The 20,107-nt window shown below is 35.5% G+C and overlaps 1 protein-coding gene across 2 annotated transcripts in view; it reads right to left on the minus strand.

Annotated features, from left to right (window-relative positions):
* The window catches only part of LOC123557349 (DNA ligase 1-like), a 60,180-nt gene that overhangs the window by 34,294 nt on the left and 5,779 nt on the right, over positions 1-20,107 (minus strand). Inside the window, exons 4-11 of one of the 2 annotated variants that reach the window (XM_053543709.1) lie at positions 19,787-19,930; positions 17,786-17,935; positions 16,814-16,927; positions 10,817-10,933; positions 9,643-9,783; positions 9,231-9,365; positions 8,828-8,917; positions 8,463-8,528 (exon numbers count right to left, since the gene is read on the minus strand). In XM_053543709.1, the coding sequence (XP_053399684.1) occupies positions 8,463-8,528; positions 8,828-8,917; positions 9,231-9,365; positions 9,643-9,783; positions 10,817-10,933; positions 16,814-16,927; positions 17,786-17,935; positions 19,787-19,930 (957 nt within the window). The remainder of the gene's footprint in view (positions 1-8,462; positions 8,529-8,827; positions 8,918-9,230; positions 9,366-9,642; positions 9,784-10,816; positions 10,934-16,813; positions 16,928-17,785; positions 17,936-19,786; positions 19,931-20,107) is intronic. The other variant, XM_053543710.1, reaches the window with a different exon arrangement.

Below are 20,107 nucleotides of genomic sequence, written 5' to 3' on the forward strand. Positions count from 1 at the left end.
ATAATGATCTTTTGGAAACCATAGATGAAAATCAAATAACAATCGTGGTCATGATCGACTTGAGTGCAGCGTTCGATACCATCGATATCCCGATACTAATTCAAATCCTTCAAGATGACTTTGGTATACATAAGCACTCCCTTGAAATGGATAGAATCTTATCTCACGAACAGAACAATGAAAGTTTTAGTCGAACAGTCAGCATCTGACACGGAGCCACTGAGTTTGGGTGTCCCGCAGGGTTCTTGTGCCGGACCTGTGATCTTTACCCTGTATATATCGGCTCTTAACCGAGTGGTGCAGAAATATCCAGCTGATCTCTATGGATACGCGGACGACCACAAGATTGCGTTTAAAAATTCAAGCGGGAAATCTCAAAATGAGACAACTGTTTCTTCAACAACTCGACAGTTGTCTAAATGAAATCATAAAATGGATGACAACCTTCAAACTGAAAATGAATCAGTCCTAAAACTGAAATTATAATGTATGGAACAAGACAACAGTTAGCGAAATGGACATCACAAGTGTAAACGTTGGTGGGTGTGACGTAAAATGCGTCGATCACGTCAGAGACCTAGGTGTAACTATGACCAATACACTCAACTTTGACCATCACATTCAGAAAAGTGTCAATAGCTCATGTACAGTTACGAAACCTTAGGGCTAATACGGAAACATCTCACACAGAAGTCAACTGAATCATTAGTGCAGGATTGGTTCATTCTCACATTGACTTCTGCAACAGTTTATTTACAGAAATTCCAGCCTACCAAATCAATAAACTACAGCGAGTCCAAAATCATGCCGCTAGAGTAGTCAAGAATGCTTCCTATGAAAAACCAAGTACCGAACTTCTGAAAGAATTACACTGGCTTCCAGTTAAGGCTTGAGTCATGTTCAAAGTTTAAGTAAATGTCTTCCGTGTCATCAATGGTACAGCTCCAGTATATCTGAGGGAAATGTTTGTACCTACTCGACAACGATACAGACTTCGCTCACAAAGTGACACTAACTTTAACATCCCTAGACGGCGAACAAAACTAGCAGACAGATCTATGGCAGTCGTTGGTCCCAAATGGTGGAACGATCTGCCTAGCTATCTGAAAAACATTCAGTCTGAAGCCAGCTTTAGATCAAAACTGAAAACACATTTATTTAGACAGTTTTATGAACAATGAGTGTAGTCTTGTTAAAATACAAAATATTCAGAAGTGGTGTAAAATAGTATTTATATATGTCCAAATCTTTAAATCTAAGTTCTAGAATCCTGTTCATATTTTGTATGTATATATGTTAAATGTGTGTTATGTAATTGTAAAGCGCAAAAGAATATTTTATAATTTTTGCGCTATATAAATGCCATGTATTTGTATTTGTATATGATATAGAGTGAAGGTAATTGTGACCAAATGTTGTTGCATTAAACGGGTGATGTATATAGATCAGATAGAAAAGTATCACTAAGAATGATTTGATGTTGTACATACTGAAATTGATGATGATGACATGAACTGCATAGTGAAAAGGTCCTCATGATGTACAAATGGAAATTCTTAGAATCCATTTGATTGTGCACATACACTATTGATGTTTGTTTCACAGATTTAAGTGCCATCTGTGAATGTTTTGGTGTTAATCTTTATAGTGCATCAATTTTATTTTTCTGATTGTAACAGTAAATCAGAAGTTCTGAATTTTGAGCATTTTAGGCCTGATGCTCATGTTTAACTTGTCATTGTGATTTTGAGAAAAACAGTGATAGAGACTGTAAATAGCTGCAATTACACATATAGATTTGAATTTATAATTGGATTCAAATTTTGTGTATATATTGGTTGTATTTGCCATAGATATATTAGACTTAAACCTTGCGGTGAATCTAATACGTACTGATAGATATTTAAAATGTCGGGACGACATTTCCCTGTGAAGGGGAGGATGTCGCAGGGTCAATTATACACTGACCGTAGTTTATGTTTTCTATATGTTTATGTTCTGTATGCCCCGTATTGTCCTCCGTAGTCGTAGTATTGTATTAAGTCCGTTATCGTCTTGCGTAGTCTAATTGTTGTATTTAGTTATGTTTAGGCATTATTCTTCAGTCAATACACCTCATATAAATCATATCCAGTAGTCCAGACTTTACCCATATCATTTATTCATAATTCACTAACTATAATAACTAACCGCATGGATGGGCCTCTCTTCTAATTTTCGATTTCCCGGTTAATTTGCACAACGCAAGTGCACTTGGAATGAAATATTGATGGCGAAGGCCACAGATTTTGTCTCTGACAATAAATAAATTATATACGCGCACATTTGTGTTTTTCCAGGTAATTTAGAAGATTGTTTTTGATGCTGAATCATTTATCTACATTTTGACATTCATCGGTTTTGTTATTTCTATGTATTGGCACTTGGAATGAAATATTGATGGCGAAGGCCACAGATTTTGTCTCTGACAATAAATAAATTATATACGCGCACATTTGTGTTTTTCCAGACCCGTTATCCCTTGCCCGAGTCTCGAACTCACAGGAGCAGCATCATACCAGTAAATAAGCCAGGGTATTTTGGACTGCGACATGAGGACACATAAAAGCATAAAAGTCAGAATACACGCATACGATTTTATCACCATTAACAGGGTTCTAATACAGTAAAAACATCATTTGTATCATTATTAATCCACATAGCGCATATCTGGCCCATCAGCTATGCATTTCGTCAATCAGGGGGATGTTCGGACAGTAGGGACCACATGAAATAGGAAAATAGGGGGTGGGGGCATTTTATTTTCGCAAAATGATGTAAAATTGCCCTTATATCATCTTAATGACAAAATACGTTAAATCATGCCAGAAAATGATAAAAACGGATGTATTGTACGTTCTTTGTCTTGTAGCGACAATTTGTTAATTTTGGCTAAATTTGTGCGTTAGGGGTGGGCAAGTTTAGACGCTCACATACAGACTTCTTTTCATGCTATTATAAACATTTTAATTTGGTTTAATTTGCGAAAGATATATAAAAGTTCAGAACTAGTAAAACTCTCTTTTGTTCATTAACTGAAAAATCTTAAGGTAGCAGGGTACACTTCGGCCCCCCGTCAATATATGTTATAATTAGTGATGTTCCGATTGTCGCCGATGTTCGATTAATCATCGCCAAAGTTTCAAAGTCGGCGACATCGATTCTGACCAAAAAGAATCGATTCTAGTCGCTGATTTTATTTAAAAACTAAAATCCCGCTTTCAGGACTTTTTCAGATACTTCTCGCTGTTTAGCTTAAATACTTTTGCTCTTTTTTAATCTTTGGGTTAGTATTACAAAATATCTGCTCTTTAAAATGGAGAACGCTGTCAGGCCAGCTGTCATGATCGTAACAATGATAAAAATGTTGTTGCCCTAGTAGTAAAATATCAGACGCCTTGAAATATTTTGGGTTCTGCATGAAGCCTGAATGCCGGGGGTTGGCTCCTTTTAAGGAAAACCTTCAAGTTGATACTACTAGAGCTGTTTGCAAAATATGCTTTAAAGCGTACATTAACGAAGGTACCTCACCCACTTGTTTTCTAATTGGAAACAATTTTCAGATTTTATTTGACAAGCTTTTATTATTCCTTCAATACAAAATAGTGGATTAACTTCTAAAAAGATGATAAACTAATTCCAGACCTGCCAGCAATGTCCCCAGCATATATTCCATGTCAAATTTGGCAGTGCATCTAGCATGACTTGAATCCCAGGCATTGAGTCATAGACAAAAGATGAATTCTAGGTCCTTTTGCATTTGGTCCAATAGTTCCTCCCAGATCGCAGTTTGGACTTATTTGTTCGAACTTTTGAACAGCCCGTTAAGCTATCGGTTGGTTAACTTTTAAGGCTATATGTCGACATTTTAGAAGAATTTGAAAAACACATTTTTGAGTTAAGGACTGCCTTTACAGTGAAATAAAAAAAAATCCCATCAAGACAAATATTTTGAATCAAGATCTAACCAGCAGATAGGTTAACAGCCGGTTAAAGATTCGAACAACTGGGCCATAATTGCCCAACCATTGCTAAAGGCTGTGCAGTACAGCAGCTGTGTCATAGAATTCTTCATAAAAAGTAATAAAAGTAGTCATACAATAATCTGAAAGTCTTGAGAAAGGTTTGCTGTTACTACCATATTGCCACATTACAAAAGTCTGTATTGATCTTTCGGTTCCGATTCTTTCGATTAAACGAATCGGAGAGAGATCAGAATCGGACCGATTAATCGATTCTGCTTCAGCTGTCCGATTCTCATCACTAGTTATAATTAGAACTTCGTGATTTTGGATGTCTGTAAATTAAGGTGAGAGATAATGATTGTTAATTCTTTAGAAAATTTAAACAGCCGATACAAAATGTCATGTAAAATTCTGATGTAAGTTGTAAACCTAACTGCTGCTAGCTTTGCATGAATCGGTGAGTCACCTTGGCGCGGGAAATTCAAATCACGGAAGGGTTCCGTGTTTGTTGATTGATACTAGGGAACTTTTTCGCTATTTTGTGAAAAAAAAACGAGCTGGATGGGCTCCCATTCCGTTTATATCCTGAAGTTCAGTAGGGACTATGAAATTGAGAAATGCAATAAAATTAGACATTGTTCCTGCAGCGGGATCATTGCAGGCTGTTCAAAAAGTGCAAATTGATGATTTTGGCATGCTATTTTGGATTCTGTAAAACTTTCGTTTTGATAACTTTCTATATTCTTGTATGAGAGTCCTGATCTTGCCATTTGTTAAAAGCACAAAATATGCACGCAATTTATAAAATGGCCACCCTGAATCTGCTCACTACGGAAGTGCAATACTGCGGCTCGCTACATGCATGCCCAGACATTTTGAATCTAAGTGTACCCTGCTACCTAAGTTTGTCCAAGTAAATTGGCTGTCGAGACTGTTCGCTAGTTTTCGGCCTAATCTGTATTTTAGTCCGATGTCTAACAAGTAATCCCTTCTTCGCCAATGTACCGTTACATTAATACTTTTGATCATATGGATTTAAGGAATAATATCAAGTCTAATTTACTGTGATTGCAAACTTAAGATAAATTAGAAAATAAATTGGAACTAATCGGAACCTAAATGGTATTTGGCGGATTAATCAGAATACCATTATAACGGCATTCTCAACAAACACATTATTATAAAACCGAACAATCACTTTGCAAAAATAATTTCTACTATCTTACAATCAGATGGACCCGCCTTTATAATACATTGTTTGATGATCATGATTATGAAATAAAGGTTTTAAATAGTTTTTTGTGTAATCAAATAACTGCACATTTATTATTATGTCGTGAGCTGTGTCCAGCTAGATTAGAATCTTATGCCAGCTCGAAGATCGAAATTCAACTTCATAACCTGTCGAATTTTGATTCCAAGCTACCTCTGAAGATCGAAAACGTCAAATTTTAAAATAGCTTTTAATTTGTGGCCAGCTCAATGATCGAAATTCATAATATTCCAAACGCCAAATTCCGATCTTGTATTGAACAGCCTAAAGATTGGTATGGATTTTTTAAAAAGTCAAATATCGAGAAAACCATTAGTGCCGAGCCAGCTCGAAAATCGTACTTTAAATTTTGAAAAGATTGACTAGAAATTCATGCTAGATCAAAATAATTAGTTTAATTTATACGAATTTGTTTTAGCTCGATTGTGATGAAAGCTTCAAGCTTCCTGGAAATACCGGTACTGGTGTTATTATGAGAAGTCATGGCCGTGATCCCAGTGGGGCTCGAACCCACGACCCCTGGGTTGAGCGGCCGACACATTATCCACTAGACCACCGCTCCCAGCAAAATATTTGAATTTCGATCTTCCTGCTGGCTTTAATTTCAATTCTGCCTCAAAATTCGATGATTTCTTTTGATTTTAATTTCGATTTCCGAGTTTGTGCGAAATTGAATTAAGCGAAGTTCAACGTCATCCTTTCGAAAATTTGAATTCCGATCTTCTACTTCTAACTTGCCCAAAATATGCCGCCTCAAATTTCAACGTTTTGAAACTCATATTTAAGTCTTTTTTCTTCATACACGCTCGAAATTTAATTCAAGCTCGAAATCAGTTCCTTAAGATTTCCATTTTCGACGGACTCGATGTTCAATGCTGAAACACTGAACATTTCAGTTTCGAGCTTCGAGCAAGATACAAATTCGATGCAAACTCGAAATTCTTCTTTCTGAAATTTTGAATTTCGATCGTCAAGCTGTTTAAAGTTGACTATTGGCTGTAAATAAAAATATATTATGGATCGTCCACTAATTTGTAAATCCGTACTTGTGTGCAGTTTAGCGGTTGAGAAGAAATCAGTCTTTACCGTTAAGGAGCTTAAATTCCGTAAGAATTTACGCAACTGTCCGAGAATGTTTGAGTCTTTCCGATAACGAAAAAAAAAACCTATACTCATATATAATACTTTTTCTATAAATTTAAATAAAGTAAAGGGCTCCTTCTTTGCGCTATATAAAATATTTTCACTTGTGCGAAAAATCGATGGGTCTAATTTTCCCATATAAAAAATCTGTGAAATGTTAACCAGTATAGATTTTCTAATTTCTATACATATAGTAGAGTTTCTTAATTCCATACATACAGTAGCAAAAGTTTATTTCTATCAATTGGTAAAAAAATAAGTTGAGTTTTATGTTGACATCTTTCCATAGTAAAAGTTTATGAATATTGTTTGTTTTGTAGGGTTAAATGTCACACCGGCATTTATTATAGGTCATATGGCAACTTTCTAGTTTTTTTATGGTGGAGAAAGACCCCACGTGCCCCTTCATACATTTTTTCATCACGGGCGGGCACCTTAGGGGAGAATCGCCGAACTTCCATTAGCCAGATAGATGGCTTCCTCACATGAAGAATTGGACGCCCCGAGCAAAGGTTGAACCCATATCGGTGAGGGGCAACTGATTCAAAGTCAGCGATCCTAACCATTCGGAGTCGGAAATCCCTGGATCATTTAACATTTATTTCTTATATAAGTTTACAGTGGAAGTAACATCAGGAGATTGTTTCTGTATTAACATCTATTGCCCATGGCACCGAACATAGGCAAATCTTGTAAATATCTGAATAATCTCTAGAAGGCTGATGTCACTGTTAATACGTGAAAAACAAAGCTGCATCATTTTTCATTTCCTGCCACTTACAAGACGTGTTTTATACTGGGATAGAAGTGGTCCTAAACATTTTAAATCTTAGAAGATATTCTGCCATTTGACAAATAGGTCCGAATGTCTAAAGACAGAGAATGATGTTACTTAATAGCCTGTAGAATTGCTCAACCTTTTAGGTAATACTCATTTTGGCATTTAATGGGGATCAATGTTAACCAAACTTACAAACTATTCTTAAAATATTATTTTCAATGTGACAGCAGTTGTCAGAATGTATAGCTTATCATCGGTTGTTTTAAATCCCAGTGTCATTTTTCTGGGGACAAATTCACAACCATCAACTTTTCTCGTTTAGAAGTAAAAGAGACTTATTTTAGGTGAGGAACATTTTAAAAGAACGCATACAATAATTACCAACAATTGAAAGTCATCTGTATCATGTGTCAACAAAGTGTTAATTTACTAGCATGTAAGCAACAATTTAGTGGTTTACTACGTTGTAACGATACGCTAGCCGCACGATACAATACATATCGGGATACAGATGCAACGATACTACACATATTGCGATACAAATTGAGTACCATAAGTAAGCATTCATGTGACAAAATGAAAAATAAAATCAATGGTCCTACACTTTGAAAGTACTTGAAATTTTGCTTTAAAAGTACAGAAATTGTTACAAATGATACATTTGTTTAGTTACTATCTTTAACACTGATTGTATGAAAGTTTTCATTCAATGTTTCTATTTTTTCACTGTATTGTTTCAGTATCGTGAAACAGGCCTATGCTACGATACGCGTATAGCCAAACTAATGTATCGTGATACAGTGAATTTCGATATACCGTTACACCCTTATTACTAACAACTGTGGGGCCTCCGTGGCCGAAGGTCGCTGGCATTGAATCACTTGCACCTCAACGATGTTGGTTCGAGCTAGGGCGTTCATTTCTCCATGTGGGGATGATAATCAGCTGGCGGACGGAAGGTCGCTGGTTTTACCCAAGTGCCCGCCCGTGATGAAAAAAATGCACGGAAGGGGACCTGTTGTCTTCCTCCACCATGAAAAGCTAGAAAGACGTCCATATGACCTATGATAGTATTGCTGTGACGTTAACCCCCATCCCCTGCATAAAAAGAAAACCAACTAAAAATGGTTTAAAACTAATACTCAGAAGTTATTGATATAATTATTTTGCGTGTTTCATATAGAAAACACAATTTCACATTCAGATGAATGTGCACTTTGAAATATCTTCGATATGAAATAAAATAAATTTAAATATGTACTTTTTTTTCTCCTCCATGTCTTTCTTTAGCTTTGCTAACATCCCGTCTTTTTCTTGAACTTCTTTCCTTTTGTGAATAAAAATACTACACAGTGACATTGGAATAATGTGAACAAGTTAGTATTTATATAATACAAATGCATAATAAATAAATAAAATAAAATTATTCAGTACCTATACGCGTAGCTTTCTTTTAAGGTTTAAGACTTAAGAATCCAATTTATGTGGTGGAATATAACTTTGAGATCTAAAGAGTTATATTTAGAGCCCTGTAAACACTAAGCAGACGCTTAGGACGAATATAAAATGTATCTCTGTACGTTTACACGAGTGCATAATGAACTCCCTAAGTATGTATAAACTTACTTTAACTCTTTGTTTTCCTTTTCTAATTTTCTATCAGGCCTTATCGGTTCACTTGTACTGCTTATTAGACTTTCCAACTTCTCTACGTATCTGAAATTGATCACAAAATTTCGATAACACAGTTATCACTCATCTCTATGACTGAAGTAACTACAATTTTCAACATGATACCATGTTGTATATCAAATGATTCCTTTACCTTACTTCGTCTGCAGTATTTTCTCCATCTTGCCCACCAGGACCTTGTTTTTGCTGTGTGTTATTACAGGAATACAATGGCATTCTTACTGTACTATTCTCAATGTTTAATACCAGCTGTGATGTTCTAAATGTTAACAATCATTGAGGCATACCAGGAGGCATATACCAGTTATGTATGAACCATGAAATGGCAATACTTTACCCTGTCATAGTTTCCTTTTCCTTTCTTTCAAACTGTATGTCTTGTTTCTCTGGAGCTGACTCAGCCGGCATAATCTCTCCTGACTGTCCAACGGTTTGTTTATCAACATCAAGGGTAGTATTTCCTTGACTATTTTTGTTTTTCAAGAAAAGTATACACTACTTTTTGTAAAATCCGGTTACTGTTTGATATTAACTTATGATAAAGGACACACGAGTCATTAAGAAGAATCTCAGTATGCATGCAAATTATGTAAGAAATTTATACTTGAATGAAACTCCTAATGTGAAGAAGTTGACAGGTAGGTAGGTAGATAGATAGATAGATAGATAGATGCAGGCAGTAAGGTAGACACGCAGGCAGACAGACGGACGTATGCATGGGTCGTTATATAATTACAAACATGAGTTACCGTTCATTTTGATTCTCGTCATGGTTTTCTTTTTCTACTTGTGTAACTTGTTCGTCAGATGTGACAGTAGGTGTTTTTACTTCCGGTGGTATAACTGGTCCTGGTTGTGACACAATATGTATCACACTCACATTGCTATTTCTGTTAACATAAGAATTATTTACCATACTATCCATTGAAAAACATAGATAACTGCTGCAGTATGATTTATAACTTCCCTGAAGCAGTCAAGTATAATTATTTCCAATATTTTTGCTAGTTTCTCCATTTCTTTTTCAGTACCTTGGTATTATCTAAAGAGAAAAGTGCATATGGATAGTGAAAGAAACAATTTCTTTATCTTGTAAAAGTTAAAAACATAGAATTATCATGTCAGTACATTTTTACTTGTATGTGTACTAGTTCATGACATATATAACCTCTGCAAAGCGAAACTAAGACACCATTAAATGTTGGAATAATCGGGAAATGTAACCTGCATGCATGTCGTACAGAATAAATCTTGTTAATATTTCGAAAACAAGACTGTATTTTGGCTTTGTGGAAAGGCTTTACTCTTGTAACTAGTTCTGAGAATATATAGTGGTATATCGTCAAATTCTATAAAAAAATAATTATAGAAAATTGTAGCGCTCATCATGATGTTGATCATTTCCATATCACTGTAAGGAAAAATATCATATTTTATACCATTCGAATACCATCTATAAACTGCGCACTAAACATTTAGTTCATATACAACATACTTTACAATTTTATAATAAAGCACTTGTACCGGAACGTGTATGAGCAAAATTACATTCATTATTTTGAAAATATCTCTGATTCGTATACGATTTAGCGATACACATTGAAACGAACGCATGTAAAACCCATTTTCAGGTTAAAATGGGTAGGTTAATTTGTATTGATTAAGCTTACTTTTTCAAAAGTGCCCTAAATACGCGCTTATCAATATGTTTAGGGATGTAATACACGTACCCATACATATACTGAAATCAAAAGCTGATAAAACTGAAAACTACTAGAATTAAATCTTATATCAAAATTATAAGAGATGTTACTTACATCAAGTCACATTTATCTTTTGAATAAATGATTTTTGTATGTTTCATTTTCAAATGTTTTATTTTTTACAAGAAGGCCTGTTGAACAGTAAATTAGGACACATTACCCCGGAACTTGCTTGTTTTTCTTTTCCTCATGTGTTTTCGTCAGATCGTTCGAGTTTGCTGCCGGCATTTCTTTCATTGATTTTGTTCTCTCTGATTGCGTTAATGCCATGTTATTTCTGTTTGAAGGAAAAAGATACATGTATAATGACGAATATCTCTTGAGGATAGTCTCTGTTATTTGGGCGACAACTTTTCCGCCACCCTGTACCTGTGACGTCACACGTACCCTTATACGTCACTTTCTTTCTCGCGGTCTCGCGCAGACTGAGAGTAGCTTCAGGACAAGGGGGAAATAAAAACCCACCCGCCCTCCTCGGTCATCATTATAAAATTAATATCAGACCTTATGATGTAACATTGATCTAATACAACTGATTATTCATAATCAGCGTATTAATGCTAATTTTTATTTATTTTCTGTCCAAGCTTTTATCGTCCATTCTACAGATAGAGGAGCAACTCCAATTTAAAGATGTCGGCACAGTTAAACTTTTTGTACTTTTTGGTATTATCATTATTTTGCTTTCAAAATGAAAGAGGCGTGTTTTATACTGTCTAAAATCGCACTGAAATGTCCGCTAAAGATAACTAGTTTTCGAAATCAGACGTTAAACACATGCACATTAGGTCAAAAATCTATGTCGACGACCTAGGGTTAAATTAAATTTCATGGTACCGAAATTTAAATATCGGGACAATTACTAAACTGTTATGCTCAAATGATTAGTTAATGATATATATCTTGAATAAAATATCGCCTTTTTCAATATGTGTCAATCATGTGTATATTGATCGCATACCTTTTATGTCGACAATTTGGACAACAGATACTTTACAACATCTATTCACTTCAAATACTGAGGTGCGTAATGCATGTTCCGGAATGACTATTGACAGTTTGAATGTATAATGATATGATTATCAAAATAACATTTATTTATTAACGAAATGAACATATTGTAGAAAATAGAATAAAATGATGTTCAACTGCCACTGTGTTTCAATTTGTTTTTAACAGATACGTTACGAAGTGTTTCATTCAGGATACATTTATATTGCATTTATCTAGAAATGTTACTGGACAGTGTAGTAGAACATGTGTTTAACTTTGTATCCGAGTTAAAGTATTTATCTTTTAGTCAAGATTTCATATTTTTTCACTTGAGAAAACATATTAAAAACAGATACGTTACAAACAACAGATACGTTATACGACTGTGCTATAAAAGTGTAAAAATGTTTGAATTGTTTGAATAATCATCACCTTAACTTAAGTTTTAGAAAATAGTTGATTACGATTTTATTATTGGTATCTTGAGTTTTTCTATACAAAACATGAACATTTTATGTTATATTTCTTTATTTTCAAATAGAATCATATCAAAATATATGAAATATAAAGCAAAAGTAACGGCAATTAAGCAATTTAAAAATGCGACAGATACGTTTATACGAAATGGGTAGACTATTTTCACCAAAAAGACTGTATTTTCGGATATATCTAAGAACCAATAGTTATATTGTTCATATAGTGTTTCCCTCATCAGTTCTAGTACGTTAACATACATGATGATACAGATCTTATTTCATAATCCAATATGAAGTGCGTTTTATGACAACTGATATTTGTGTAAATTACGTTTGTTTTTCCATGCAATTTGATTTATTTCTTCGATCATAATATATAAATAACTTCATTTCTTATAAAACTATAAAGAGTATTTAGTCTGAACATGTAAATAACGGACACAAATATTGTTATGTGTTATATTAAAATATTTTTTTGTATCCGGAAAATTCGCACTGTAACGTATCTATCGCTGATTTGCAGCTATCTTTGTAAAATCAATGAAATAACGAAAAATTGTCGATAGTTAACTAAAATATTTAATATGTGTACTCCAAAGGCATGAAACAACTAAATAAAACCAAATCTGATTATATTTGGGAACATCAGATGTGTGGACATTTTTGCTGTCCAAGTTGCTCCTCTACCTGTAGAATGGACGACATGCATTTCAGGGGCACCAGTGTTTATGGACCAGACGATAGACCTAAGGTACGGCTCCCCTTGGCAACACATCTCAGCGCTGACGGAAAACATCTTATGCTTTCAACGCAGCCGGTTTAAAAGCGCGGTACAATTATTTCTGGGAAAGCGACCGGCGAATCGTTTTAAACCGATGCCGGTGATAATGCCCCTGTTTCCCAGATCTTTATCGCATAAAGCATCAGTGTGATTTGTATGGACTGTTTTGGAGTTTGTCACAATTTGAGTTGAATGACATTTGTTAACTATCTGATGAACACTATTGGTGGATTTTATAATACATTTGTGTTTGTTTATGGGATGTGTTAAATGACATTTGTTTACTATTTGCTGAACACTATTAATGGATTTTTATATACTGCGCAGCCGATATTTTCTATGGAAAATTGAAGTGAAGTCAACATTCGTTGAAACATGTGACAGACAATCTTACATATGAGGAATCTTGTATAAAATAACATTTTTCAATAAGTTTTATCAGTAATCAAATGTTGATACTGGTTTATGTTGTACTGACATGTATCATGCCTGACATGTATCAACTTGCCATTTGTGGCTGTATTTTGACAGCGCATTAGTACAAAGACAGTATGGTTCATATAATGTTAGACAATTAACTTGGTATTGATAAGACAATATCTCCTTATCAGATCATTTAGTATTCAATTATAGAAAGGATTAAGGATAAATGGGACAGTTGCCTTTATGTATTCTCGGCAAACATTTTCCTACGGGCAGAATCTCTTTAAACTTTGTGTACTGACTGAGAATCAAGATTAAAACGGAAATACATATTAAAAATCATAGGTACCCAGGCTTGATCATGAATGATCTGCCCTTAAAAGTCGATTTTTTTCAGTATTTTCCGATTGGTATCATTATTGTAATTTTTAATCAAGCCGATGAGCTTGCCCAGCCCGTCAGTGTGTTTCAAGACACTTGGTGGGTTAAGTCAGAGCAGAATTTCTAGTATATAATGTAACATTGATGCAAATGGTTTGAACGTCATACTGTTTCATGGAAGTGACTTAACTGTTACAGCGGATTGGTATATTGCACATCAAATGCGGGTTTCAACCTTTCTGTGCTGTCAGCGCTTTGATTTGTAGTAGTATACACATATAATTATTAACTTTATAGTTAATTCTGTGGAATACAACATTAAACATCCAAACTGAAGATTTTGTAAAAAGTTTAAATGTTGAGATAGAAAACGCTCATCAGAGAGTCAGTACATCGCGGAAGTTTGAAAACAATTTAATTATCATTTCTGGATACAACTATCATCTTATACTTAAGAAATACACCTTCGTGAAATTATTCCGCTGGCGTATAACCTCTATTTCGTAATAAAAATAATACATCATGACTCTACTATTTATAATGTAGGAGTGCTTAGATGTACAGTGAATTATTCTGCGCGCTTTACAATCATTTAAGTGTCCCAGTGTTAAACCATTTCGAATTCTATTCTTAAATGTCTTTTATAAACATTACATATAGAAGATCAAATATGGTAGCATCCTATGTCGTCAAATAATATGTCGACATAACATCAATATCATCCCGTATTTTCGTACAGGAGTACCCATAAATTGTCACAATTTTATGCTGGAAATCAATTTGTTATTGTGTTATCACATTCTAATGAAAATGAACAAGATTTTTAATATTATAGATTTTAATGGCCAAGATAGCAATAACATGTGTAAATAATAGGCGGTGAAAGGGGAAGAAACTGACTAGTTGGTTCTTTCCCCCTAGTGTGTATGTATCTACATGTCTGAATAATACATACTGCTGGGGGGAGAAACTGACTGGTGGGTTCTTTCCCACCTAGTATGCACATACCTGAATAAAAACAAAATAGCGAATGGGGAAGAAACTGACTAGTTTGGTTCTTTCCCCCTAGTGTGTATGTATCTACATGTCTGAATAATACATAGTGCAGGGGGAAGAAACTGACTAGTTGGTTCTTTCCCCCTAGTGTGTATGTATCTACATGTCTGAATAATACATAGTGCAGGGGGAAGAAAATGACTGGTTGATTCTTTCCCCCATAGTATGTATGTATCTACATGTGTGAATAATAGGCGGTGAAAGGGGAAGAAACTGACTAGTTGGTTCTTTCCCCTTACTGTGTATGTATCTACATGTCTGAATAATACATAGTGCAGGGGGAAGAAAATGACTGGTTGGTTCTTTCCCCTATAGCATGTATGTATCTACATGTGTGAATAATAGGCGGTGAAAGGGGAAGAAACTGACTAGTTGGTTCTTTCCCCTTAGTGTGTATGTATCTACATGTCTGAATAATACATAGTGCAGGGGGAAGAAAATGACTGGTTGGTTCTTTCCCCTATAGCATGTATGTATCTACATGTGTGAATAATAGGCGGTGAAAGGGGAAGAAACTGACTAGTTGGTTCTTTCCCCTTAGTATGTATGTATCTATATGTCTGAATAATACATAGTGCAGGGGGAAGAAACTGACTGGCTGGTTCTTTCCCACCTAGTATGCACATACCTGAATGAAAAAAAAAATAGCGAATGGGGAAGAAACTGACTAGTTGGTTCTTTCCCTGGTATGTTTGTATCTACATGTCTGAATGATACACAGCGAAGGTGGAATAAACTGACTAGTTGGTTGTTTACCCACTAGTATGTATATATCTATGTATGAATAATACATGGTGAATGGGGAAGAAACTGTCTAGTTGGTTCTAAATCTTCCCCCCTGATATTTACGTATCTGCATTCTGCATGTGTGAATAATAGACGGTGTAGGGTGAAGAAACTGACTAGTTGGTTTGGGGGAGAAAAAAACAACTGGTTGGTTTTTTCTCCATTTTTGTACAAGGGGTTGGGGGTTAAAAGCTCATAGTGGGTAGAAAAAACTCACTGGCTAGTTTTTTTAGGGGTTTAAGTCTTGCACATGACACAACGTCTCATTATGGTGAACATTTATTCCAAGTTATTTCAAAATCCCTCTACGGATGGCAGAGTTACATACAGCCCAGACAAGAATTTGCACAGATGCATGCATGGATGCACAGACGCATAGTGCAATTTTAATATGCCCAGCTTCGAGGGGCATAAAAATAATCATGGGGAGAAAAACCAACTGGTTGGATTTTTCTCCCCTTTTGTGTACAAAAATGAAGGGGGAAAAAAACCAAGGGGGAAAAGAACCAACCGGTTGATTTTTTCCTCGGGGAAAAAATCAACCAGTCAGTTTTTCCCCGGGGAAAAACTGACTGGGGAAAAACTGGGTTGTTACACCAGAACGTGTGCGAGCAAAAATACATTCATTAATTTGAAAATTTTCTGATTCGGTGTATGCTTTAGCGATACACATTGAAACGGATGCATGTAAAACTTATTTTTCAGGTTAAAATGCGTAGATTTATGTGTATGAATTAAGCTTACTTTTTCAAATGTGCCTTAAATACACCCTTATCAACATGTTTAGGAAAGTACTGCACGTACCCATACATATATTGAAATCAAAAGCCGATAAAACTGAAAGGTATTAGATTATATAAAAAAATATAATGTATAGATTAAGGTTGAATATAGCAGTTTTAAGATATTAATTTCGAGCGAGCGTTAGCGAAGCGTGAAATAAATATCTTAAAACTGCTGTATTCAATTTATAACTGTCTTACAGTTCGCCACAGTGTTATTGGGCGGAGTCTATTAAATCTTAACATTTAACAATTAGATTTTATACATAAAGTTGTTGTGACAACTGTATGTGAAATAGAATGGCAATATTTGAACGAAATGGTGCAATGCCATTGGCAGAGCAACTTGGGCGAACTGTAAGAGATGTTACTTATACCAAATCGCATTTGTCTATGGAATAAATAATTTTTGTATGTTTCATTTTCAAACGTTTTAATTTTTACAATTAGCCTCTTTCACATATATTAGGACACATTACCCTTGCTTGCTTTTCTTCTCGTCATGTTTTTTCGTCGGATCATTCGAGTTTGCTGTCGATACTTCTGTCATTGGTTTTGTTGGCTCTGATTGCATTGATGACATGTTATTTCTGCTGGAAGAAAAAAGATATGCTACATTGTACTGTTACGAGACATATGGTAGTTTTATACTAAATTACAAATCTGTATTATACGGCGATATACCTAACATGGTTTACTGCAGGATATGGCATACCGCACAGTAAGCCGGTGATACAGTTTGTCATTTGCATTTCGTACTGCATTACGCCGTTAATGGGAAAATATTATCACAAGAATTATTGTCGGATGATCTAATGATAGATTTTTTTGTAGTAGTATACACCTAGAATTATTATCTTTATAGTTGAGCATTCTGCAGAATACAACATTAAACATCCAAAACTGAAGATTTTGTAAAAAGTTTGTATGTTGAGATAGAAAACGCTCCACGGAGAGCCAGTACATCGCGGAAATTTGATAACAATTTTATTATCATTTTGAGATTCAACCATCGTCTTATATTTATTTAACAAATACGCCCTGTTGAAATTATTCCGTAGGCGTAAATCCTCTTTTTCGTAATAAAAATCTACTTTATATCACCTCAATTCTAATATGCCTGTTACACTGTATGTAAGAAAGTGGATGAAACAGGGAAGCACTGTATCTTGGCGCCTGTATGGCGCCAAACAGTAAGTCTCGCGAAACAATTTAGGAGTGCGTAGATGTACTCTATGTCGCCAAATAATATGTCGACGTGACATCAATATCATCCCGTATTTTCTTACAGGAGTACCTATAAATTGTCACAAATTAATGCTGGAAATCCGCTAGTTATTGTGTTATCACATTCTAATGAAAATGAACAGGATTGTCATATTATAGATTTTAATGGATTTAAAGCAGAGCTCAAGATAGCAATAACATGTCCATGAGCTATATCTTATTACCTTTCTTCCGGCACCGTCCGCTTTGCTTCTCCACCTGATACCTGTTCACATGTTTCGCCCTTCTGTCCCTTTTCCTTTTTCTTTTTCTTTTTGTCGTCTGTATTCATTTTGCTCTCAGTTTTGCCACCTAAGTTTTCACTTTTTCCATCCCTGTTAACACAATTTAACCACTATTATAATGTCGCTAGAAGCCAGTTCTGCTTTTGAATGTTTTAACAGTTAACAGCTCTCTCTCTCTCTCGAGACGTCAATATAATCATGATTTTTCTGTAAAAATTCTTACGGATTGAAAGCAGATCCCAACATAGCAGTGACATGTCTATGAGTCGTATTTTGTTTATCATAATACCTTTATTTGTTCTTTGCTCTTTTTACATGCCTGTGAGCACAATTTAACCACGATTATAATGTCGCTAGAAGCCACTTTTACGCTCTTACGCCTTTTTATTTGCCGTAACAAATCAAAGTGCATCGTATTTTTGACGAAAAATCCCAGCTACCTGTGGCTCGGGTGCTAGTCCAATGCTCTAACCACTGAGCCAAAGAGTCGACTTCCTAACGCAGTTGTCAGAGATTGGCTTTATACGTACAGGCTATGCGTAAGCGACCGTAACACTTCCACTCTTCAAAGAAGCCATTTTGGCATAGAAAGTGCGAATTTCAACACAGATAAAGTCCATATCCTGGACGTGCCCATCTTACGATGGTAAAGGCGTAACATATCGAAGAGCATAGCATTTAATGATGAAATATCCAAATGCCTGCAGCGGGATTCGATCCGGGTCGCTCGGGTGCTAGACTATTGCTCTAACCACAGAGCCAAAGAGTCAGCTTTAAACGTACAGGCTATGCGGTAGCGACTGTACAATGATGTAACAGCAAACAGCTTTTTCTCGCCCCCCGCCCCCTCCCCACCCCCCTCTCTCTCTCCTTGACGTCAAATTTTTAAATCATTTTTATGAAATATAAACATTTTTCTATTGAATATACTTGGCAGCCCAATATGCATAACATCTATACCTGTTATGTTTATACCTTTCTGGCACCCACTTTTTTCATCTGATATTTCTTTTTTGCCCTTTGCCCTTTTCCTTTTTCCTCTGTTCCTTTAATACTTTTTGCTCCAGTTTTGCTAAGTGTTGCTTTTCCATCCTTAACCAATTAACTATTATTTCGTAAAAATTCTTTTGATGAACAGTCAACAGCTCTTTCTTGAGCGTATTTATCATTATTTTTTCTTAAACTTTTTTACGGATTGAAAGCAGATCCCAACATAGCAGTGACATGTCTATGAGTCCGTATTTTGTTTATCATAACACCTTTATTTGTTCTTTGCTCTTTTTACATGCTGTGAGTACATTGTAACCACGATTATAATGTCGCTAGAAGCCACTTTTACGCTCTTACGCCTTTTTTTTTGCCGTAACAAATCAAAGTGCATCGTATTTTTGACGAAAAATCCCAGCTGCCTGTGGCTCGGGTGCTAGTCCAATGCTCTAACCACTGAGCCAAAGAGTCGACTTCCTAACGCAGTTGTCAGAGATTGGCTTTATACGTACAGGCTATGCGTAAGCGACCGTAACACTTCCACTCTTCAAAGAAGCCATTTTGGCATAGAAAGTGCGAATTTCGACACGAGATAAAGTCCATATCCTGGACGTGCCCCCATCTTACGATGGTAAAGGCGTAACATATCGAAGAGCATAGCATTTTAATGATGAAATATCCAAACTGCCTGCAGCGGGATTCGATCCCGGGTCGCTCGGGTGCTAGACTATTGCTCTAACCACAGAGCCAAAGAGTCAGCTTTAAACGTACAGGCTATGCGGTAGCGACTGTACAATGATGTAACAGCAAACAGCTTTTTCTTCCCCCCCCACTCTCTCTCCCTTGACGTCAATATAATCATGTTTTATGAAATATAAACGAGATTTTTCTATTAGAATATAAGCGTTCCCAAAATAGCAATAACATGTCTATGAGTCGTATATTGTTTAATACCTTTCTTCCGGCACCGCCCACTTTGCTTCTACATCTGATACCTGTTCACATGTTTTGCCCTTCTGTCCCTTTTCCTTTTTCTTTTTTTCCTCTGAATTCTTTTTGCTCTCAGTTTTGCCACCTAAGTGTTCGCTTTTTCCATCCCTGTTAACACAATTTAACCACTATTATAATGTCGCTAGAAGCCAGTTCTGCTTTTGAATGTTTTAACAGTTAACAGCTCTCTCTCTCTCTCCTGACGTCAATATAATCACGATTTTTCTGTAAAAATTCTTACGGATTGAAAGCAGATCCCAACATAGCAGTGACATGTCTATGAGT

This window comes from Mercenaria mercenaria, chromosome 5 (genome assembly GCF_021730395.1).
Source record: "Mercenaria mercenaria strain notata chromosome 5, MADL_Memer_1, whole genome shotgun sequence".
Classification (NCBI taxonomy): Eukaryota; Metazoa; Mollusca; class Bivalvia; order Venerida; family Veneridae; genus Mercenaria; species Mercenaria mercenaria.